Source organism: Myotis daubentonii, chromosome 2, assembly GCF_963259705.1.
Source record: "Myotis daubentonii chromosome 2, mMyoDau2.1, whole genome shotgun sequence".
Classification (NCBI taxonomy): Eukaryota; Metazoa; Chordata; class Mammalia; order Chiroptera; family Vespertilionidae; genus Myotis; species Myotis daubentonii.
This window is the reverse complement of record NC_081841.1, coordinates 40,069,168-40,093,568: the sequence shown is the minus strand read 5'-3', so window position 1 is coordinate 40,093,568 and position 24,401 is coordinate 40,069,168. Positions and strand designations below refer to the sequence as shown.

At 39.5% G+C, this 24,401-nt stretch overlaps 1 protein-coding gene across 5 annotated transcripts in view; it reads right to left on the bottom strand.

The window, feature by feature from the left end:
• The window catches only part of BICD1 (BICD cargo adaptor 1), a 209,663-nt gene that overhangs the window by 48,725 nt on the left and 136,537 nt on the right, over nucleotides 1-24,401 (bottom strand). For all 5 annotated transcript variants that reach the window (XM_059682515.1, XM_059682516.1, XM_059682519.1 and 2 more), the window contains exons 3-5: nucleotides 23,397-23,549; nucleotides 15,357-15,782; nucleotides 1,895-2,989 (exon numbers count right to left, since the gene is read on the bottom strand). In XM_059682515.1, coding sequence (XP_059538498.1) covers nucleotides 1,895-2,989; nucleotides 15,357-15,782; nucleotides 23,397-23,549 — 1,674 coding nt within the window. The remainder of the gene's footprint in view (nucleotides 1-1,894; nucleotides 2,990-15,356; nucleotides 15,783-23,396; nucleotides 23,550-24,401) is intronic.

The window sequence follows — 24,401 nt, the reverse complement described above, 5'->3', positions numbered from 1 at the left end:
GTCCATAAAGGCTATGACAGTAACATAATGCAAATGGTACCATAGCCAGAAATGCTTTGTTCTGCTCTGAATTCCTATGGCACTGTTTATACCATTCTTAAGTGCTTGATATGTACTATCTTGTAGACAGTTATAGGCATTATTGAACTCCTTCCTACTAGATTACTAGTCACTTATTTTTCCTCCTTACTTAGTGCCTGCCATGAAATATGTAATCAATGAGTGCTTGCTCACAAATTAGTCTCTCTTGGCTGATCAACCATCCTTATTATCTAACCTCTGTGTCAGTTATGTGTCTTGACTTTCTTATAGATCTAGGTCTCTAGGTTATTAATACTCAACCTTCAGAAAGAAATTAGAGAAGTTATCTGAATGGTTTGATCGAGAATATCCAGGATATAATGTCCTGGAAAAAGGCTGTCTTATCTGATATGGTATTGATTATTTATGACCACTCTAAATCACTGGGTCTTTGGATTGTAGCAGAATTTATGGTAACAAATTCCCTAATTCTGACCTCAAATCTCAGATCTCTCACAAATTCTCCATTTACCCTAATCTTTTCTATTTTTCTGAACTGATGACACAAAAGAAGGACCTATTTTGCCCTTAGATTTATATAAAACATGTTTATAGTGTGGAAAATATTGTTTGTGGTATAGACCTCCAAATTATATGAATGGGTTTATGGGAACTGAAGATAAAAATACTAGAGAGCTGCACTGTAGATGACAAAATAATAGTGTGGTTTCCCCAGACAAAGGTAAAAGAAAGAACTCCAAATCTGAAATTAACCTCTAACACAGTGATGGTGAACCTTTTGAGCTCGGCATGTCAGCATTTTGAAAAACTCTAACTTAACTCTGGTGCCGTGTCACATATAGAAATCTTTGATATTTGCAACCATAGTAAAACAAAGACTTATATTTTTGATATATTTTTATATATTTAAATACCATTTAACAAAGAAAAATCAACCAAAAAAATGAATTTGCGTGTCACCTCTGACACGCATGTCATAGGTTCGCCATCACTGCTCTAACACTAGCCCTGCTTACATTTGTAAGAAGGTATCTGATGCTTTGTTGCTTTGCTTCATCAACACCCTTTTAGCACCCTCCTCAAATCTATGTCTCAATGCTCATTTTCCAGAGAAACTAAAGGTTAAAAATATTTTCCTGTCTATATTTCATAGCATAGCCACCCAGGTAAAACTCAAGGCAGGAAAACAGGTCCAGTCATCAAGGAGATCTTGGAATTAGTCAGGTAGGGTCTTGTTGTAGCACCCTTACTTATTCCAGAGGACAAGATCTGTGGTTAGGAAAAATTCTCTACTGCTTAAGCTCTGACCCAAGTGAGTTAACATCCCAAATGAACCTAAACTTCAGATGTGTGGTCACTAGCAGAGCAAGTGCACATTTTACCTCCATCTCTACCTCTGTTTCTCTACCTCTCTCTCTCTAGGTAACTCCCCTGTTTGCTCCAGCTGCCTGCCAGGTGTCTTTCTGGCTGTGTCTCCCTGGTGTAAGCTGCCATGCCAGTCTATTCTGCCACCCCTCCACCCCCTGTTTTCACATGCAATGACTGCTGGACTCCAGCTAAGTACTGCCTGAACTGCCTTTCTATGTCTGCATGGATCTTCTTCTTTGTTCCTGCTTTAATTTCCTCACTTCTACCTCCACCTAATGGACCATACCGACTCTCCTATTTCATTCATTCACTGAATTAAAAATAATTGTTACATTCTGACCTGGTACTGGAACTTAGTTTTTATTTCCTTACTGACCAGGAATCTGAACTCTCATCCTGATGATAGCGGACACTCAAAAACATTAAGGAATAAATGCGTTAGGAAGGCGTTGGCTAGCATGCGTGGTCAGTGGGATGAGATCACCTGCTTGTTGGCTTTCAACACGGCCCTCAGTGTGGCAATCTGCTCCCGTTTGGTGCTCAGCAGGGACTTGAGCTTGAGGATCTCCTCCATTAAGGCTTCCTTGTCTTTATCGATCATGGGGGCCAGCTCCCGTGCCGCTGCTCTTTGACGAGACAGTTGCAAGGACCGGTCCACAGCTTTCTGCAGATGCTTGATTTGGTCCCGGATAATGGCATTAAGGTTGTAGATATTCATTGGCTCTTTGCGGATGTCACTTGTATCTAATACCGGAGATGACGGTGGGGCAGTAATTACAGGAGAGATAGTGGGGGTCTTGGTTGGGCTTGGTTCTTTGCTGGCCTCAGTGTTTTCTTTTGTAATTGGTTCAGAGGAGGTCCTTGATTCTACTGGGGATGACACCCCCCTCCTGGCTAACCGTGGAGACAAAAGTCCCCTGGGATCATCGGGCCCTTTGAGGCTGCCACTACGAGTAACTCTGCTTTGCCTATAGTAGTCCAGCATGACCCTGTTGGGGGTTTCATTATTACACAGACATACATGGTGGTAAAGCTGAGCTAGCTCCTCACTAAAGGTCACCAACTCATCCTGGGCTGTATTAAGGGTATTGTGATTTTCGTTGGCTATGCTGGTCATCTTTTGCAATTCCTTCTCCATGTGGGCCATCTTCTCCCCACTCTCCTTGGTGGTCTTCTCAAGGCTTGACACCTGCTCATCATACATTTGGATCTTACTCTCATACTTGGTCTTTTCTTCAGTATAGTTTTCTACAGATTTGTTGTATTTCTCCTTTAAGGCTTTAATTTCAGCTTTCAAATCGATCACCTCAGTCACTGCCACCCTGTACTTGCACTCAAGGATCTCTAAGCCATTGATGTCCACCTCATAGTCATGTGCCTCTTCCTCTGACACCCGGCCCTTCTCCCCGTCCAGCTCGGTCTTGAGCTCCTTGCTGTTCTGTAGGCCCCTCATGGCATTAACGTGCTCCGTGAGTCGGTGCACCCGTTCGTGCTGCTCTGTCAGCGCCCCCTTGGTGTGTTCCAGCTGTGTCTGTGACTCCTGGAGATTGGCCAGAAGAATGGCCTTTTCCCGCTCTACCTGCAATAACAAAAGAAAGTCTCTGAATGCCTTCAATGCAATGCCATTGATGAACTGAATCCATTCACTGTGGGGCATAAATACATTTAAAATAAGTGCAACAGAGCCAATGTCCCATTATTTCAAATTAAATTGGAGTGTATTTTCTTATTTCAGCAGTTTTGGTAAGTCAATCACTCTGAAAGTACATCATTCTAAAAGAATTATGCTATGCATATTTACCCATCCAAATTCTCATGCATTATACACATCCACTCATAAAACTTGAATGTTATTCAAACAATCTTATTTTTATCTTTTAACACTTCACAGAAAACATAACATGACTTCAAGAGATAGTACTTGGCATGGTCTTTATTTTGAAAGCCTTAGGGCAGTGGTTCTCAACCTGTGGGTCGCGAGCTGGTTGGGGGTCGAACGACCCTTTCACAGGGGAAAACACATGTATAATTACATATTGTTTTTGTAATTAATTGTTGGGAGTCATTGGCTTAGACAAAGTCATCTTAAGAACTATAAGTTTCTGGAAACTCCTAGTTACCAGAAACCATGTGTGTCCTGCGGTTTGGCCTACAGCTAAAGATAACCATCCTATACCCTGAAGCAACAACCGCTGCATTCCGGAACCTGCTACCACCCTGCTGATAGGCTAATATCCATAGGCTTCTCCCCCCGCCCCCCCCCCCTCCCCAAAACAGTATATATTCTGCCGCTGTAAAAATAAAATTTGAGGCTTGATCAGAACTTTGTCTTGCCTCCATTTCTTCGCGTCTCCTATCTATTCATTCCCTTACAGGAATCGTCACGGTACCCACGTTGCATGCCCCGCAGGTCGGGGCAATTAATCACTATGCTTTAATAATGTTCAATTTGTAACCATGAAATTGGGGGTCACCACAACATGAGGAACTGTATTAAAGGGTTGCGGCATTAGGAAGGTTGAGAACCACTGCCTTAGAGTGTATCTGCTCCTTAGTTCATGTGGGATAAGTGGCTGTTTCAAGGTGCCTATGAATCATCCTTTCCTTCCCAGAGCTTAATCCAAAGTCAGGTTTAAACCCTAAGACTTGTGGACGAAAGGGTCCACACCCTGACCTGACAAACTCAGGGAAGGCCTGCGTGGCAGCCTAGCAGACTCAGAGACCTAAAATAACCACAAAGGATGGTCTGAAATTAAACTTTGACTAAAAGCAATTATGGTGGGCAGTTATGTCCTAGGTCGGTATCTTCACTGACAAGATCAACTTTGATCCTTACTGAGCCCATTTGCCTTTTTGCCTCTAAGATAACATTCCTTTGAAGTGTCTGGGTAACTTGTAACTTCCCTTTTTCTGGAACCCCTGGGGCATAACCAAATGTTCTGGGCACCAGGGCAGATACTACAAATTACTTCATTATCATGTTGATTGATCCTGCACCCACCTAAGTATGTGTCCATCATTTTACTTTTTATCCTATCACAGAGGTTTCTACCCTCCCCCCTCCCCGCTTCGCTTAATCCCACCTCCTTAAATCTGTCACCAATGAATTTCATGTATAAATACGGATGTAACCCTGCCATTCTCCGGAGCACTATCTCAATTCATTGAGGTTCTGCTTCCCGGCATATGTCGGCAGTTTGGCTCAAATAAACTCACAAAAATTCTTTACAGGTTTCAATGGTTTTTTTTACATTAACAGACTCTAACTTACAAATATTGTTGAGAACCTTAGACATTCCCTTTAAAATAAGCATTTAATCCCCCAAATAAACATATTCTAAATTTGAGAGCTTTTAATATAAAAGTCAAAGAATATAGAGTTTTAGGATTAAAAGAACAATTTCCAAATCATTTCAATTCCTTTACTCCAAAATAAGAATTTTTAAAATTGGTAATTAATCTGAATAATATGACAATTTTATTATTACCAGTATATAGGTGGTATTAGTGTATGTTGAAAAACATTCAGGTCTAAATATAAAATAGTGTCTCATTAAACATAAGTATATGAGAAATTATAATCTGAAGTTTTTAAAAACCATTTCTGCCTGACCTGCATGGCTCAGTGGTTGAGTGTCGACCTATGAACCAGGAGGTCACAGTTTGATTCCTGGTCAGGGCACATGTCTGGGTTGTGGGCTTGATCCCCAGTGTGGGTTGTGCAGGAGGCAGCTGATCAATGATTCTCTCTCAACACTGATGTTTCTATCTCTCTCTCTCCCTCTCCCTTCCTCTCTGAAATCAATAAAAAAATATGTATTTTAAAAAGAACCATTTCTGTCCCTCCATACCAGTAATCAGTATTATGAATTAAGAATTTTTACATGTTTAGAATGTAAACATGGTTTGTGATAAGCAAATATTTACATATTAAAGTATTATATAATAATATTTATGTTTTAAAGCATTATAAAAGTGGTCTCCTATCATTCTGCACTTGCTTTCTTTTCTTTTTCTTCTTTTTTTAAAGTAAACCATCATGAGACCTGCTTTAAGGATAACAGATTGATGTTGAATGTCTTAACATCTAGAGAAAGTTATCAATTCAAACTTTCAAACTTTCCTGGATCATACATTATATCTCTCCAAACTCTTCGAAATTCCTAGGAGGCAAGTATTATTAAAATTACATAATAAATACCAATTATTAAACTATAATAATTATTATTTTAACCAGCATATTACTTTAAAAGATACCTATCTATTCATAATACAGTAGAATAGTATTTTTATGATCCTTTGTGGTACTTCATAGCCTTCATATAATTATCATGTACAGAGAGTACTCACTTGGCAAGGTTCTAATATGGATGAAATTCATTGACCATTAGTCTTAACTAATTAAAACATCGGTTCCCCCAAAACACAGTTCAAATTTCAGTAACCAATATATTAACTGTGAGCAAATGTAAAGTACAAACTCTGACACTTTACAAAATCACTACATAGTAACATCATGACCAGTGACCAATCACGTAATTGGTCATGACTTCATACAAAGTCTGTCGGTGATTGGTTACTGTGTATCTGTGATTCAGTTCACGCATAGATAGCAAAGTGTGTAGCTTTGTCTTCTTGTCTCACAGTAATAAAACCACGTGATGTTTTACAGAAATAGATCATCCAAAGAGGGAATTGGCAAAGGAAAGAAGAAAGGGAGGGAGGGAAGGAGGGAGGGAAGGGCAGCAAAGAAACACAGACTGAAAACGTGGTGGTGATATTTGAATCAAACATAAATGGAGTTATAGAAGAAATAGTTGAAGGTGGGAATGTGGACATTGATGATGTTGAAGGACTTTAGATATGCGTCAAAGCAATTTGTCAAAGGAGAATGTATCAAAAACGAAAAATGTAGTTGTTATAAAAAGGATGAAAATTCCTAAAGGAAGTGACATCCGCACACTAAAGATACTCTCAGAGATATTTTCAGGCATTGAAAATGCAAAGGATAAAATGTTAGAAGCTGATCTAAACTTAGGTAGGAGAATGACGATTTGTCAAGGCATAAGAAGATTTTGCTCAGTATTACAAGTTACAGTATGAGAAGAAGGCAAGTTCAAATTGATCTTGATAAGTTTTTTTCGGGGGGGCGTTTATATTTTTATTTAAAAGCCTGAATAGCTTTGATATTCTGCAAAATATAAAGTTAATTTCCCTGTGTGTTTGTGTTTTTTTTTTGAAGGGGCGGAGGGTGTTAAATTTTTATTTCCGAGGTAAGTTTTTTACAAAGAAAACTTCATTTCTAATTTTTAGATTACAGTATACTAAGTAGTCTTACTATTTTTTTTTCATTTCTCTATACATTTATAACCAATGTTTTAATGTTTAACAAAAAAAATTTAAAGATCACCGAACAGCTGTAATTTCCTCATTACTAAGTTTATTTTGCATAGTTTCAGCTTGCTTAATCACATTTATGTTTCTACAATATTATGCAAAGCAAGGACTGCCTGTACAGTGTGGCCATGTATATTAGAACTTAAAATATAGTTTTGTTACATTAAATTATTATTTAGAGGCTCCTAAGTAGTAGCTGTGATTTTATGAAATAGTGCCTGCCCATATCTATGACAGGAACATAATCCACAAGTTATGTATCATGGCTACAGAAACCAAATATCCCCCCCAAAATAGTATTATAGGTAAAAACAAAACTGAGGCTGCGGCATCAGAGAGCTCGAGTCAAATCTCGGCACCATTGTTTACTTAGCTATGTGCCTCTGAGCAAGCTTCAGTTCAGTGATCTATAAGAGGAGGACAAACTGTCACAATAATGACATTTTGATGATTTAGATAGTGGATTTTTTTTTTTTTTTTTGGCAGGGGCTCACTGGCTTTATTGGGGTCATGCACAGGGCAGGGTGGGGGGATAGTGGATTTTTTAATATGTATTTTTATTGATTTCAGAGAGAAAGAGAGAGAGAGAGAGAGAGAGAGAGAGAGAGAGAAACATCAATGATGAGAGAGAATCATAGATTAGCTGCCTCCTGCACAACCTACACTGGGGGATCAAGTCCGCAACCCGGGCATGTGTCCTGGCCAGGAAGTGAACCATGACCTCCTGGTTCATAGGCCAATGCTCAACCACTGAGCTATGCTGGCTGGGCTAGATAGCGAATTTAATGCTCAAGGTATTATGTTAGCTACTAGAGGCCCGATGCACGAAATTTGTGCAAAGGGGCTCAGACCCCGCCACAGCGGTAGCTGCTTCGGACCCCGATGCCATGGCTTTGTCCAGAGGTTGTCCAGAAGAACGTCTGGTCTAATTAGCATATTACGCTTTTATTATTATGGATTGTTAACATTTGGTAACTGTGGTCCAGTTCCCATGACCAACATGATTCCACATGGCAAACACATCCGTTTTCACAAATTTGAATCTGTGTGCAAAGCAACTCTTTCATTTCAGAGTCAGGATATATTTCAATACAAATCCTCTTAGCTGGGTTTCCTTAGATATAAAAGATTATATCTCAATAGCTAAAGATGAATTGACTTATCTGGACTATTGGGCAATAATTTTAAGTGAAAAACCCAGGAAACTTTGTAATATGGTATTAGATAGGAAAAAAAATCATTTGAATTTTTTATAAAGGGGGTAGAAAAATCTCTCAATATTTTACTACTGGTATTATATACAATCTCAATGAAAATGGATTATTTCAGGAGTTTTGTTTCCTTTCTCTTGGAAATTAAGTGAATTTGCTCTGAAAGTCTAAATATATTTTGATTAGTATACATGATTACAAAAGACAAAGCTACCTCCAAAAAGCCCTATAGTAGGAAAAGCCTTTAAATAAAATAAGATTAAGTAAAGTAAAATAAAAATTGGACCAGAACAAAATGTACTGATTGTGTCTAAAGCTTGTTTGAGAGGCAAAAGTGTTATAATGAATGAGGTAATGCCTTTAGGAGAGTTTCCATCTGAATTCTGCCAATTCATATTTAACACAAACATGTTCTAAGTCTAAAAGGATTAAGTCTCTCAGTTCCTTCATAATAGCACCTCCAGAAAACATCAAATAGAACATTGCTCTTGTGTGCCTACACTCTACATACAGTGCTATTTTCCACACTCAATACATTTCTGGGGAAATCACTTGAGAATGGAATGGTATCCAAATTTTACACACACACACACACACACACACACACACACACACACACACACTTTCCAGATAATTAAGGTTGGTCTGACCCAAAAACTAAAATTTAAAATTAAGAAATTACTAAGTTATGGCTAATTTTCTAAAAACTCCAGCATTATATTTTCTCTTAGCTATTGAAGCTTAATTGTATCTGGATTTCAGAGAGTCAGAGAGCAGTGCTTAAACTATTTATGATAGATACATTGTGCTTTAAATTCATAAAGGCTAAGCACTTAAAAAGATTAAAATTTGCATCTCTCAGATGATTAGTGACTTTGAGCATGTTTTTATATGTCTCTTGGCCTTCCTTATGTCCTCTTTCGAAAAGTATTTAGGCCTGTTGCCCATTTTTTGATTGTGTTGTGTATCTTCCTTTTGTTAAGTTGTATGAGTTCCCTGTAAATGTTGGAGATTAAACCCTTATCGATGATAACACTAGCAAATATGTTCTCCCATGCAGTGGGCTTTCTTGTTGTTTTGTTGATGGTTTCTTTTGCTGTGCAGAAGCTTTTTATTTTGATGTAGTCCCATTTGTTTATTTCCTCTTTAGTTTCCATTGCCCTAGGACAGTGGTTCTCAACCTTGGCTGCACATTAGAATCACCTGGGAATCTTTTTAAAATCCTGATTTCTGGGCTGCATCCTCCGGAAATTCTGTTTCTTTGTTATGGGTTGGGGCCACAACATTAGTAACAAAGAAACAGAATTTCCGGAGGATGAGGCCCAGAAATCAGGATTTTAAAAAGATTCCCAGGTGATTCTAATGTGCAGCCAAGGTTGAGAACCACTGCCTTAGGAGCTGTATTGGTGAAGATATTGCTTCGGCATATGTTTGAGATTTTGCTGCCTGTGGATTCCTCTAATATTTTTATGGTTTCCCGTCTTATGTTTAAGTCCTTTATCCATTTTGAGTTTATTTTTGTGTATGGTGTAAGTTGGTGGTCTAGTTTCATTTTTTTGCATGTATCTGTCCAATTTTCCCAACACCATTTATTGAAGAGACTGTCTTGACTCCATTGTATGCTCTTGCCTCCTTTGTCACATATTAATTGAGCATAATGGCTTGGGTCGATTTCTGGGTTCTCTGTTCTATTTCATTGGTCTATATGTCTGTTCTTGTGCCAGTACCAGGCAGTTTTGAGAATCATGGCTTTGTAATATACTGGTAGCTTGACATCTGGTATTGTGAAGTTAAACAGAGGCTATTTATCAAAGGTAAAAATTTTAGCAGAAGCACAGAGACTCCTTTAAATAGATTAGGTAATTTAGTTTTCCCAGACAGGATCTACTTCTTTTCATTCTAATAAAACTAATTAAGGCACTTGACTGCTACTGGAAAATGTCAATGGTAATATATTGGAAATAACTGAGTCTAAAGAGCACCAAAAAGCCAAAATAATTTATCCAATAATACCCTGAAAAATGTCTCTTAGTGAATAAAGAAAGATGCTAATTGAGTTGTTCACTATCAAGGTCTATTGTCAAGTTTATAGGGACTCTTAGATGAATAAAATAAGTTTTCTTGGGGGACTGGGAGAAAAAGGTGAAGGGATTAAGAAGTATAAATTGGTAGTTACAAAATAATCACGGGGATGTAAAATAAAGCACAGGAATATAGTCAATAATGTTGTAATAACTGTGTATGGTGCCAGGGGGGCACTGGAAATATCAGGGGGACCACGTTGTAAAGTATGTGATTGCCAAACCACCTGAAACTAATACAAAATAATACTGAATGTAAACTGTAATTGAAAGATAAAATTTAAAGTTATTTTAAAAAATGTTTTCTTATATGTATTTTTCTTATATATATTTTTTAATTCATATGGATTTGTGTTATGTGAAAGTTAGCATGACTGGCTAAATTTAAAATATTCCTGTAATTTATTGCATACCCAAGAAGAAATACAGTTCAGTGAAATGTTCACTCTGATTTTCTCTGGGGGGAAAAACAGCCCCATATATAGATATAGGCTTACCATCCTTTGCCCTTTCCTATACTTTCTATGCTTTATATATTTGTTAGGTCGGAGAGAGCCCAGGATCGGATACATGCAGACGTGTGACGAGATAATGGACTCCCCCTGGCATTTCTAACAGACACAGATACTGGCTTCTCCACGACCCCCACACAGATACTGACTCCTTCCTGAATACCTGGCTGACCCGCTGCAGCTGAAACCTCCTCAGCTGAATACCTCAGCTCATGTCCCCGCCCCTCACTCAACCGCAGTATAAAAAAGCGCCCCCCTCCCTGTCGGCATGAATCCACGTGCCCTGTCTTTGGGGATACGTGGGTCTCCCGGGGACACAGAATAAACTTTCCTTCCTTCCTTCCTTCCTTTTCTGATCAACTCTCTTTATTTCTTTCGCCGCCTCCTGAGCCACCTAACCTAACAAGATTGACTGTTTATATAAAGTGGAAGTGGCAATCTTCTTGACACCTCTAAAACTGATGGACGGTTCCAGTACAATCTTATAAAAAATTGTGACTTATACGTGGTTTCATATTTACCATCCATTTAGTCTTCACAAGCAGCTCTACAAAGGAGGCCTGGATGGGATGCTCGCCAGGGCTCCAATGTAATTCTCTGCAGGGGGCACCATTGTACACCACACAATGCTGGGGGGCACTATTTAAATAGTTGTCCTAGATTTTTATATTATCTTTTCCCAGCAGATGGCAGTATGACATCTTGAGGAAGGGGTCTGGTTTTCTGTTGTTGTTCTTTCCCCCCCTAATTCCAACAGAGGCATCATAGAGACTAGGGATAGGGCTAATTTATCACCTTTCTCTTTATATGCATGTGTCTCAGACGTGAAGCAACTCACCCAACATTCCTGATGCCCAAGGCAGAAACACAGATTTTTTTTCCTTTCCATTTCAGAACCAGATTAAGTAAATACTTGTGGGTGGGAAAACATCATTTACGCGCATAGATGGAATCTTATAAGATAAGAAAAGGCTTTGGCCTGGGTATCCTGTTTCCAAAGGGTTTCTTTAATCCTTAGGAAGAAAATCTTAAACGCTGCATACTCCTGGCATAGGGTGTTATAACCCTGCCTGTGCCCCTTGAGAGCTTCACAAACTGTCAACATTAACCAAGTGCAGGTGTTCAATGTGAAGGCACAAATGCAGTGCTCTGGACCCTGGCCAGAAGAGATCCTAAGGGAAAAGGGAACGATGAAAAGAAAAACTCGCACATCAAAGTATGCTGAGGCTATAAACTGAGATACACAAAACTGAGAGCTGTCTAATAGTACAGCGATTGCTATACGAATGGCAGCCACAATCTCAAAATCCTTTAAGTAAAAATTTTATCGTTATTTCACTTGGTGGCAACATTCGGACAGAACTAAATTCCCTGAGCAGCAAAATTGCACCTGACTGAGGCAAGACCTCTTAGGGTCCTCATTGTTTCCTCTTGGTGTGAAAACTCACGTTTCACCACAGAACTGTTATTGTTTGATCACCCAGTGCCACACCTGACCCCACTGGGGTGGGGGGGGGGAGCAGCATTTGCGCATATATATATATATATATATATATATATATATATATATATATATAATTTTTTTTGATTATTTTAAGCTGGTTGTTTTTAAGAAACAAAAGACTCCAGAAGAGCCTTTTCCCTCCTTCCTATCTGCCTAAAGGAACCCAGGAAGGGAGCTATCACCTTAACTTAAAATGAACCAAGTGTGGCAGACAGGGAGGAACCGAGCAAAGCCTGTTTGGTAGCCCACCCGCTGTGTTCCATTGCTGTGGCCCAGTTAGAATGTGTTTACCAAATGCTCCCTGTTCTCACCTACCTGTGAATTGCCTACCTTCCCTTTGACCTCCCAGTGCCCTGCCTCCCCTCCCTTAGCCCAGAACTGCCCCATTTGTCCTCGGGCCCCATGTTCTTATGGAACCCCATATGTACACATGTAATAAACCTGGCTATTTTCTCCTATTAATCTCTCCCGTGTCAATTTTTTAAAAAAATCCTCACCTGAGAATATTGAATTTAGAGAGAGGAAGGGAGAGAGAGAGAAAACATCTATGTGAGAGAGAAACATCAATTGGCTGCCTCTCCTACACACCCCAACAGGGACCGAACCTGCAACCTAGATGTGTGTCCTGATCCAGGAATCGAACCTGTGACCTTTCAGTCAACAGGATGATGCTTCAGCCAACTGAGCAACACTGGCCAGGGCTCTCTCTTGTCAGTTTAATTCTTAGGTAGGCCAGTCAGAAAAACTAAGAAGGAAAGGAGCAGAAATTCCCCCTCCCCTTCAATATCAACCTACTTGTATTAGTGTACATTTAGCAACAAGACATGGGAAAGTATTACCTGCAAAGAAGTGGACTTTGCAGTCAGGTAAAAGTCTATATGAAATTCATTTTATTCCATCCAGTGGCTATGCCTTCTTTTCTTTTTTCTTTTTTTTAAAATATATTTTATTGATTTTTTACAGAGAGGAAGGGAGAGAGAGAGAGAGTTAGAAATATCGATGAGAGAGAAACATCAATCAGCTGCCTCCTGCACATCTCCTACTGGGGATGTGCCCGCAACCCAGGTACATGCCCTTGATCGGAATTGAACCCGGGACCTTTCAGTCCGCAGGCTGATGCTCTATCCACTGAGCCAAACCGGTTTCAGCAGTGCCTGCTTTTCTTGATTCAAATGCAACGTTGTGAAAACATTCTCTTTTAGCAGCCCAAAGCACTGAGCAAGTGAAGTGCAGGATATGTTCAATCGATGTAGTATTAAAAGTAAGCCTTATAATAAATTAACTTTATTTGTACTCTAGCATCTTATTTATTTCTGCTAATTTCATTCTTTATTCATCATTTCTGTAGAGGTAGAAAATTATAAGTTCTGTTTACTATACAAATAAATGATTGCTGGAGTCTTAACAGCCTCTAATTAGCAGCTATATGTTAAACCAGATTCTTGGTTCAGTAGATTTGTGTGGAGCCCAACAATTTGTAGTGCTAAGCCCCCAGGTGATGGTGGTGATGTTATCCAGATAAGATTTCCATCAGCACTGGATTAAGGTATAGCATATAGGCAAGACTCAAAGTAGGCCATTTTACAATGAGATTAGCTTGGACATGGGACTCTACACAAGACATCTGATTTGAATATGCTAAAATTTAAGGCCTAGCTTATGTTGGGATCAGAACTCCTTGGTTTTAGATTTATACCTGTTCTGCATTTTTAATCATATGGTTTCCTGGCTAGTTAGCACATAGAAAGCCCAAAGCTTAAAGTATTGCTGTGAAATATAACCACTATTCTTTTTTCTTTAATATATTTTTATTGATTTCAGAGAGGAAGGGTGAGGAAGAGAGAGATAGAAACATCAATGATGAGAGGGAATCATTGATGGCTGCCTCTTGCATGTCAGAATGAGCCCACAACCTAGGCATGTGACCTTGACCGGAATCAAACCCGGAACCCTTAAGTCCGCAGGTCGACGCTCTATCCACTGAGCAAAACTGGCTAGGTCTACAACCACTATTCTTTTTTTTAAAAAAAATATATTTCATTGAATTTTTTACAGAGAGGAAGAGAGAGGGATGAAGAGTTAGAAACATTGATGGGAGAGAAACATCAATCAGCTGCTTCCTGCACACCTCCTACTGGGGATGTGCCCGCAACCAAGGTACATGCCCTTGACCGGAATCGAACCTGTGATCTTTCAGTCTGCAGGCCGACACTCTATCCACTAAGCCAAACCAGTTAGGGCTACAACCACTATTCTTGAAGCTATATATTATAGATTAAAAGAGGCCACATGCTAACCTGATAAACTCAGGGAAGGCCTGTAAGGCGGCCTTACAAACTCAGAGGCCTAAAGTAACCACAAAGGATGGTCTGAAATGAAAACTTTTTAACTAAAAGCAGTTTTTGGCAGGTAATCATGTCCTAGGCCAGCATCTGCCCTGACAAAAGTCAATCTTTACCTTAACTGAGCCTGTCTATTGTGTCTTTTTGCATCTACAATAACATATCCTTGGAACGTCAAAGTAATTTTCCTTTTTCTGGACCCCTCAAAGCACAGGCACCACTCTGCGGAGACCACAAATCCCCTCATTGTTATTGAGTTAATTGTTGACTGGTAACTATTCTGTGTACCCACCTAAGTAAAACATGTATGTGCCTATCATTTTATTTTTCATCTAATCCCAGAGTTTCCCGCTTTGCTTTTTCCCACTTCCCTAAACTATCAGCAATGGATTTCATGTAACCTACTTAAATCTCCTCTTTTTATTATAATGTATAAAATACAGTGCAAAACTGGCATTCTCTGGAGCATTAGCTCAATCCATTGAGATTTCGCTTCCCAGCAGCTGTCGGCAGTTTGGCTCAAATAAACTCACAAGAATAAACTCATAAGAATGTTTCTTATGCTGACAATATACAATTGCTTAAGATGGAAAGGATAATTTTCTGTCATTTCACTTGTATAGAAAGTCTTTGAATTCTTTTATCAGATGCACATCGAGCTGCCTCCTGGCTGCGATCTGATCTGTGGTTCTAAAAAATTTCTTAAAGCAATGCAAATGAGATGTCTCGACACTTCTTCTGTTGTGTCTTTATAAAATACTGCACTTTCAAAGTTGCTAATTAAAGAAGCAGTATTTAAAAAATATAATCTGGAGCTAAAATGTAAGAATAAGAAATCCCACAACATGCTATACCATCTATAAGAAATTCATTCTAATGGCCCTAAACAAAATTCTCACCTGCATAAGTTGCTGCTTCAATTTCTGTATTTCTGAAATGTTCAGCTCACTGAATAAGTCAGACACCGGGTGCAGAGACTCTCCTTTCCTCAAAGTGGGAGTCCGGTAGTCTCCGTTCAGTTTCACCAGAGGCCCGTGGATGTGGCCGTTCATTTTGTCGTCATTGTTCGGCTCGCTCCCGTCCTCCGCAAACTTGAGCCCATCTACGGAGATGCTGATGTGGTTGTCATTGAGGGTGATGTACTGGGACAGCTCCTTCCGCAGGTTGTTCTTTTGCTCCCTTTCGTTTTTCAAGGTCTCCAGGGCTTCTTCCAGTTGGTGCTCAGCGATCTCTTTCAACCGGATGGCATCTTCCAGCTGGCTGTTCAGCAGCACCGTCTCCTCTTCAAATCGCTTAATCTCATGCTTTAAGCCTTCGTATTCAACCTGAATTAGATAGGACAGAGAAGATTCATAAAACTAAAATTTGCGTCTTACAAAACTGCCATTAGACACTCTAGTGGACCTAATCATTAAAAAAAAAATCAAAACATTCGTCTACAAAATAAATCTATAAAGAACACAGTAAATATACCCTTACAGTAACACAGGATGGTTTCTTTAGAAATTACATATCAATATAAATTCAGTTCTTAGCGGATATGAAAATGTGTTTTGTCTAAGGATTTCTTTTATGGGGTCCAATGGTCAAAAGGGGCACTGCTGGCCTAATAAAACGGGGATTTTTTTCTTTCGTAATTGTTTATGAGACTATTCACAACAAAGGTTTCATCATCACTATTACTTGGTTTTCTTTAATTATTAATAATGAAGTAATTTTTATACCCAGAGATAAATTAGGTAAAAGATCACAATAAAAACATAATCTCAATAAAAATGTTTAAGGGTAAGATGAGGACGCAAAGAAAAATTTTATGTGCTTAAGGATAGAATCTGGAATACCTATCATGCAATAATATATATATAGTATTGTTATCAATGTAATATTCTTTTGAATTATATCAAATAAGAGCCTGCTCGAACACCCTCCTGGTCATGAAAGCGCAGAGGGAAAAGATTTCTACTCTAAACCAACATGCCTTCCTTGGGGCCTTTTCCTCGGCACTTACCACAGGCACTTTTCAATAAGTATTTTATCTGCACAGCTACCTTGTAATCTCCTCAGAAAGGGGAAAGACTTTTTATGCACTAGGTGTCCTTTCTAATGCTTCAATGTTTCCTTATAGTGTTTTTAACAGAATTCTGCTCTGCAATAAGTATTTGCTGAATAAGCTATTGTGGATAAAAAAAAATTGAGTAGAAAAAATAATATAATAAAGTCATTATGATATGAGGTACTAACATTACCCATGTGTTTAGTTTTAAATTTACTTTTGTTTGTATTAAACTTTTATTTTTAAAAGGCTTTTAAAAATTAAAAAATAGAGATCATAGACCATTATCACTTTCATACATTTCTAATTCTCCCCCACCCCCACCATCCTTCTTCACATAATCTCAATGCAATGGCTTGTCTTGCAAAGTTAGGATAACAGTTTTCAATATAGTTTTAGTTAGGCTGTAGGTTTGGCTGATGTAACAGAGACCTAAATAAGAGCGATTAGTTGAAATAGGGGTTTGTTTCCCTTATGGAAATAGTCAATCAAGGATCAGTAGAAATCTCTGCTCCATGAGGTCATCCAGGAACCAGGTTCCTTCTATCTTATTGCACTACCTCTCATTTTGGTCCAGATGGTCCAAGGTGGCTTGTCATCTTGATTATGTTCCAAGCAGTGGGACAAGGTAAGGGGCATACCTTCTCCCTTAAGGACCTGTCTCAAAGGTTGTCCATATCACTTCTCCCCATATCCCACTGGTCAGTACTAGTCATATGACACTTGGTTGCAAGAGAGGTGAAGAATATACTTTTTACTCTGGGTAGACTCGTGCCCAGTTAAAAGCTGGATACAACATTGGGAGAAGGGAACAATGGATACTGATGGACAACCAACACTTACTGCTATACAGGGTCACTGAAATTTCACAGGTCCATAATAATATTATTTGTAAGAATTAAGTCATGGAAATTGCTTGGAATAACAGCATGTTGTATGGTGCTTTCTTCCAGGGCTGCTTATATACTAAGAAGTTCTCTTCATCCTGACCTTCTCCTTTTCTTTCCCTGGACAATTCAGGACACCTTAGTTAATATTTCAACCGATCCTCTGACTGCCCCAGATTGTATAACAGCTTACATTTGCAGACATTAGTTTGCATTACAGACCTTTTTATTCTTTAATCCCTATTAAACTGATAACCTAGATCAGGGTTTTTCAAACATTACTGTGCCTTCTGGACCAAATCCAGGCCACCACGTATTTTGTAAATAAAGTTTTAGTGAAACACAGTCACACTTTTTTTGTTTATATATTGTCTATGGCTGCTTTTCATGCTACAAAAACAAAGTGCAGTGGTTGCAAGAGAGACTGTATTTCCTGCAAAACCTAACATATTTACTATCTGGCCCTTAAAAAAAAAGTTTGTTGACTCCTGGGCTTGATGACATAAATTTAGTGTATTTTGTAGATTTTTTAATTCTGCGATTTGTATTCAATTGATGGTAGACTTCCTATGACACCTGATCTCTTTCTATTTGGGCAGCTTCACTCACTCCACTCACTGGTTCAAGCTCCTAATATTCAACCAGATATTTTTGTCTTTCTTTGCTTAGGCAAAGGCTAACATCTGGAAAACTCTTATTTATCCTTCAAGACCCAAATCAGGAATCTAATCCTAACTCCGGTCTTTGTTGACCCATTCAGGCTAACAGCTCACTCCTTCATGTGCCATCATTGCAAGGAGGCCTCAGATAATTAGAGCCCCAGCAAACTGTATCAACCAAGAAACAGGATGAGAAGGCACTTAAGAATTAGTGTCCAATATTTTAAAAATAGCATCAAAGTAGTTACCATGAGAAAAAAAATCAGTATTTTGTTGGGATTCCTTATAGCAACTTCATAGTTTAGTAGCTTCTTTTGTTTTTACTACATGGGGGTTGGGAATAGGTACCGTAACCTTTTCAAAGTCCAAAACTCTAAAGATCTTAATGTGGCCCTGTATTGCCAAAACTAACATGAGCTTTAATATGCAACTACATGGAGGGCTATGAGTTTATTACCTGCATTCCTTACTGGGACTATATGTTCTTGGAGCCAGTGACCATGTCTTTTGTTGCTAAAAAAGTATATGGCTTTATAGAAAAACTAGAGGCCCAGTACATGGAATTCATGCACTCGGGGCAGGGGGTGGGGGGGTCCCTCAGCCCAGCCTGTGCCCTCTCGCAGTCCGGGAGCCCTTGGGGGATGTCCAACTGATGGCTTAGCGCTGCCACGGAGGCAGGAGAGGTTCCCGCCAATGCTGCTGCATTTGCCAGCTGTGAGCCCAGCTTCTGGCTGAGTGGTGCTCCCTCTGTGGGAGTGCACTGACCACCAGGGGGCAGTTCCTATGTTGAGCATCTGCTCCCTAGTGGTCAGTGCTTATCATAGCGACCAGTCATTCTGCCGTTCGATTTGCACATTAGCCTTTTATTATATAGGACTAGAGACCCAGTGCATGAAATTCGTGCATGGGGGGCAGTCCCTCAGCCCAGCCTGCACCCTCTCGCAATCTGGGACCCCTCAGGGGATGTCTGACTACTGGTTTAGGGTCGATCCTCCGGAATCAGGCCTAAAGCGGCAGTCAAGACATCCCTCTCACAATCTGGGAGTGCTGGCTCCTAACCGCTTGCCTGCCTGCCTGCCTGATTGCCCCTAACTACTCTGCCTGCCTACCTGATCACCCCTAACCATTCGCCTGCCTGCCTGATCACCCCTAACTGCCTCTGCCTGCCTGATCGCCCCTAACCATTCTGCCTGCCTGCCTGATCGCCCCTAACCATTCTGCCTGCCTGCCTGATCGCCCCTAACTGCTCACCTGCCTGTCTGCCTGATCACCCCTAACTGCCTCTTCCTGCCTGCCTAATCGCACCTAACCATTCTGCCTGCCTGCCTGATCGCCCCTAACTGCTTGCCTGCCTGCCTGATCGCCCCTAACTGCTCACCTGCCTGTCTGCCTGATCACCCCTAACTGCCTCTTCCTGCCTGCCTAATCGCACCTAACCATTCTGCCTGCCTGCCTGATCGCCCCTAACTGCTTGCCTGCCTGCCTGATCGCCCCTAACTGCTTGCCTGATTGCCCCTAGCCGCGTCTGCCTCGGCCCCCACCGCTGTCGCTTCGTCCAGAAGGATATCTGGAATGACGTCCGGAAGGTCATTTGGCTGTCCAGTCTAATTAGCATATTACACTTTTATTATTATAGATACCCTGGAAATACTGTTCAATGAAATCAAACTGAATTGAATAACAGTTCCCTAGGTCTCTTATGATAGTATTGCCTGATATAGTAATATATCCCTGGAAGAAATGTTTTTCATAATAGATGTATAATTGAATTATTAATTTTTTTAAAATATATTTTATTGATTTTTTACAGAGAGGAAGGGAGAGAGACAGAGAGTCAGAAACATCGATGAGAGAGAAACATCGATCAGCTGCCTCCAGCACATCTCCTACTGGGGATGTGCCCGCAACCCAGATACATGCCCTTGACCAGAATCGAACCTGGGACCTTTCAGTCCATAAGTCGACGCTTTATCCACTGAGCCAAACCGGTTTCGGCTGAATTATTAATTTTAACAAGTGTTTACAATGCTTAGATAACACATATTTGAGTGCTTTAATTCAATATGTGAGATATTAGGGAAATGGAATTTATTATTTTCCCCTCCTTTCACCATCACACCTCTAAAAATTAAAACTAACATAATTTCCTGCCCTATGTTAAGTAATTGTTTAATACTGCAACCATGCAAATTTTCCTATCCCTCGCCCCCATTACCAATAATAGGACGAGGCATAAAAAACTTAGCTGCTTACAGGGACTACTCGCTCCTGGAAGATGAGACCCAACTAACACAGCTTCTTCAAGACTCACGTCAAAATGGCCACCCTGTTGTACTTTCCAACTCACAGCTATTAGGTCATAAACTCGGTCTATCCCAGTCAGTTTGCCACCTGGCAAAACCCAGTCCAGATCCTAAAGTCCTATGAAGACTCTTCCCTAACGCTCCCATTTTGAGACATTACTAAGGTTTTGTCGAGGCGGTTTCTTTTGCAAGAGGTCTAGTAAACAGCTTTGCTTCATCAGTGGATTTTTTTGACAGTTGCCTTGACCGCTCTTTATCACTGCTGCTTTTCCTATGCTCCGCTTTGTTCTAGAAAGCATAAAGGTGGAAAATGCATTCAGCATGATTTCATTTTGGACACAGAACCAAATCAGCACACAGAGGGATGTGGCTCAAGTTTGCAGCCAACTTGTTGATGATGTTCCATATATTTCATATTTAGGAGCACATATAAAAATTGGTTTGGTGAATTATAATTTCCTCTCTCAGTGGAAGAGTGAATGAAACAGAAATTTAAGAACAATTTATTATTTCCTTCAGCAGGTATTTATTTAATGCCTTCCATGGGCCAGGCTCTATTCTAGGTGAGGTGCTACATCTTAGTGGAGGGAGATGGAAAATAAACAAACCAATACATAGAAACTATAAAGGAAATAAAAAGTGCTATTTAAACAACATTTTTAAAGAAAATAACCAATAAGGAAAATGGAACTTCAGAAGGAAAGAATCTTCTATTTCTTTCAACTAAGTCTTGTATAATGCTAACAGCTTTCTGCTGAGAGAAATATCAACCCAGGCTGGGGAGTATATTTTGTATAGAGAGCTTCAGTTCAAAGCAACAAACAGACCAATTTTGAAATTGAAAGTCAACCATCATCATCTGTTTGGGGGAAAAAAAATCTGTGGCATAAATTATTATACTTAATATTTTGTTAATTATACAGGGAGTTTATAATAGATGCTAACTCCTATAAATAAAGGCCAACAGTAGGAGACAAAAACCAAACCAGCATTTCCTTAATTGGAAGAGACTGTGACATGACAGTGTACCCCTTTGTCAGGGAATAAGCCAGAATGGCCCTTTGTAAGGGAAATTATTTCAAATTAATGAACTAGACACTTAATTTGGAAATTGTCATATTGCATCTAGAAAATAAAATTAAAGAGATGTATACATTTTCCTACTTGCTTTTTTTCCTTCAAACTTCTGAGTTAAGCATTTGATTCCCACGTTTCAATTACCGGTGGAAGGGCACGGGTAAACTGTAAACGGTAATCTGCCAGACTGCTCGTACACACTCCCACCGAAACGGCATCTGGGTTAATGAGGACTCACAGGATACCTTGGCAGACTTTTAAGAATACGTAATACTGGCCTAAATTAACCTCCTGAGTAAATGAGTCTGCCACATGCAGTGATGGGAGGCTCCGCAGCGAGGCTCTGGGCGCACTCCTGCCTGTGCAGAGAGCACTGAGGACTTTTAGGAATCACAAATAATGACCGCTTTAAATATTTGCAGTTCAAGTATATTTGCTTCAAGGCCTTTACATACTTCATGAGCGACCAAAAAACAACAACAAACAAACAAAACCACCAAACAAACAAAAAAAACACAGAGCACAAAAAATACCCTTCTTATTTTAAGAAGTTCATGAGAAGCATAGTTTCTAAAAAATTCTTTGAAGTATAATTTTCTCCACTGTGAGTTCAATACCCCAATCAAATCAAGAGCTGGGATGTCCATGGTATTGAGAGCCCTCCGCGCGCACACACAGTGATTCAGGCTTAAAGGGGAGGGAATGAGGTAAGATCACATGGTGACATCCTGGTAACCCTTTTTTCATGGTCTAAAGTCATGCCCGCACTCCTTAGAAGACATCTTGTTCCCCCACATTCCAAAAATGAGGGAAACGGCAATGATCAGAAATCAAATGTCAATTGTATCAATACCTGGATTTTTTTTTCCTTCTGGATATTTCCTTTCTTCTCTTAACCCCTGTATCTATCAAAAGCAATAATAGTTTGGGATCGAGCTACCAACTTGAGTAGAAGTAGAAGCATACATCTGTGCTGGCCTTTACGTCTACTGAGGGCAAGAGTGCTATCCTATGGATTTCATATCTTTCTAGCCTAGCACAGCGCCTGGTACCTAGTGTGTTGACCTGAACTGAGAAGTTACAATAGCATTTAGATCAGAGTAGAGGTTGTGGCTGAAGAAGCACCTGGAAAAGATCTTGAATATATAATCCAGCTTCACTTAATTACTTGATAAAATTGTATTCATAAATAAATTCTTCTAAAATTACAGGTTCAAGAATGCTATAACTAATAACGGAAAATTAAACAATTAAGCTAAGCCTCACTACCAAAAAAATTTATTTAAACGTACACATGCAATATGTTTTGTCAGGTTACAGCTAAAAAAAGAAATCAGGCATTTTCTTTTTCTTATAATTTTGTTCTTACTGCTTTATATTTCTTAAGCCATTTCCTTATATAATGCAAATGTAATTTTCAGCAAGTGAGAGAGAGAGAGAGAGAGAGAGAGAGAGAGAGATAGAGAGAGAGAGACAGAGAGAGAGAGAAGAGAAGAGAAGAGAAGAGAAGAGAAGAGAAGAGAAGAGAAGAGAAGAGAAGAGAAGAGAAGAGAAGAGAAGAGAAGATTGCTGGGAGACCTTAAGTTTGTAATACAAAACAAGCTTATAGATCAGGTTTTTAATAAGTTGTCAGGTTAAGTTATTATAATACATATGATTTACTTCTGAAATAAGTTAACATCGAGCTAAAGTAAAAAACTGAAATTTTTCTTACCCAATGAAACTTTATTGTAAATCATACAACTTCTAGGTTTGCCTTCTAAATCTTAGCTACAATAGAAGGATTGGGAAATTTCTTAGCTAAAATAGAAATGCTGGGGAATTTCAGCACATAAATATTGTAGGGAGATTAAGGCATATTTTGACAGGTTCCTAACAAAGAAATAAAAAGAAGACTTAACCTTAATGTCCGAAGACATGGTCCATCTGGAGTGTAACCAAATAACTTCTTAAATCTTACCTGGTTCTGTTTTAATGTGGACACAAGTTTCTGCAACGTGATATTTTCTTCTTCCAGCTCAGTATAGTCCTGAAGGAGCCGGGCCTCTCGGAACTTATATTCTCGAATTTCATCCTTCATCCGTATTCTCTGTAGCTCCATCATTTCATTGTTCTGAAACAATACAATAAACCATCACTACAAACCCTTCTTATTCTAGGTAGTATGAAGTGTAAAGTCTGGGTAGTTAAAAATACTCATGTGCCATTTAATAATGGCAATAGGTGCTGAGAAATTTGTCTTCAGGCGATTTCTTTGTGGCGTGAACATCACAGAGTGCATTTACACAAACCTAGGTGGTCCAGCCTACTACACACCTACGCTCTATGGCAGCCTTGGGCAAACTACGGCCTGTTTGAAAGGAATAAAACTAAAAAAAAAAAAAAGACCGTACCCTTTTATGTAATGATGTTTACTTTGAATTTATATTAGTTCACACAAACACTCCATCCATGCTTTTGTTCCGGCCCTCCGGTCCAGTTTAAGAACCCATTGTGGCCCTCGAGTCAAAAAGTTTGCCCACCCCTGCTGTATGGTCTAGCCCAGTGGTCAGCAAACTCATTAGTCAACAGAGCCAAATATCAACAGTACAACGATTGAAATTTCTTTTGAGAGCCAAATTTTTTAAACTTAAACTATACAGGTAGGTACATTGTTATTAACTTAATTAGGGTACTCCTAAACTGGCCTTTGCTAAAAACGTCCTCAATCTGATTGAGGTACGTTCGCTGAGGTCGACCCCTTCCAACTCTCCCAGCCACACTCGTCTTGTATACTTGTTTCTTCTATCTCCTTTCGTTCATCCTCTCTGTATGTCCAAACCATCTCAACATACCTTTCTCATCTTCTTTCCCTCCACAACGTTCCCTAAAATTAACTTAATAAACTTTACTTAAAGTTTTAAGTCAACTTCGCACTGTACGTGCGCCCACACGTGGTATTTTGTGGAAGAGCCACACTCAAGGG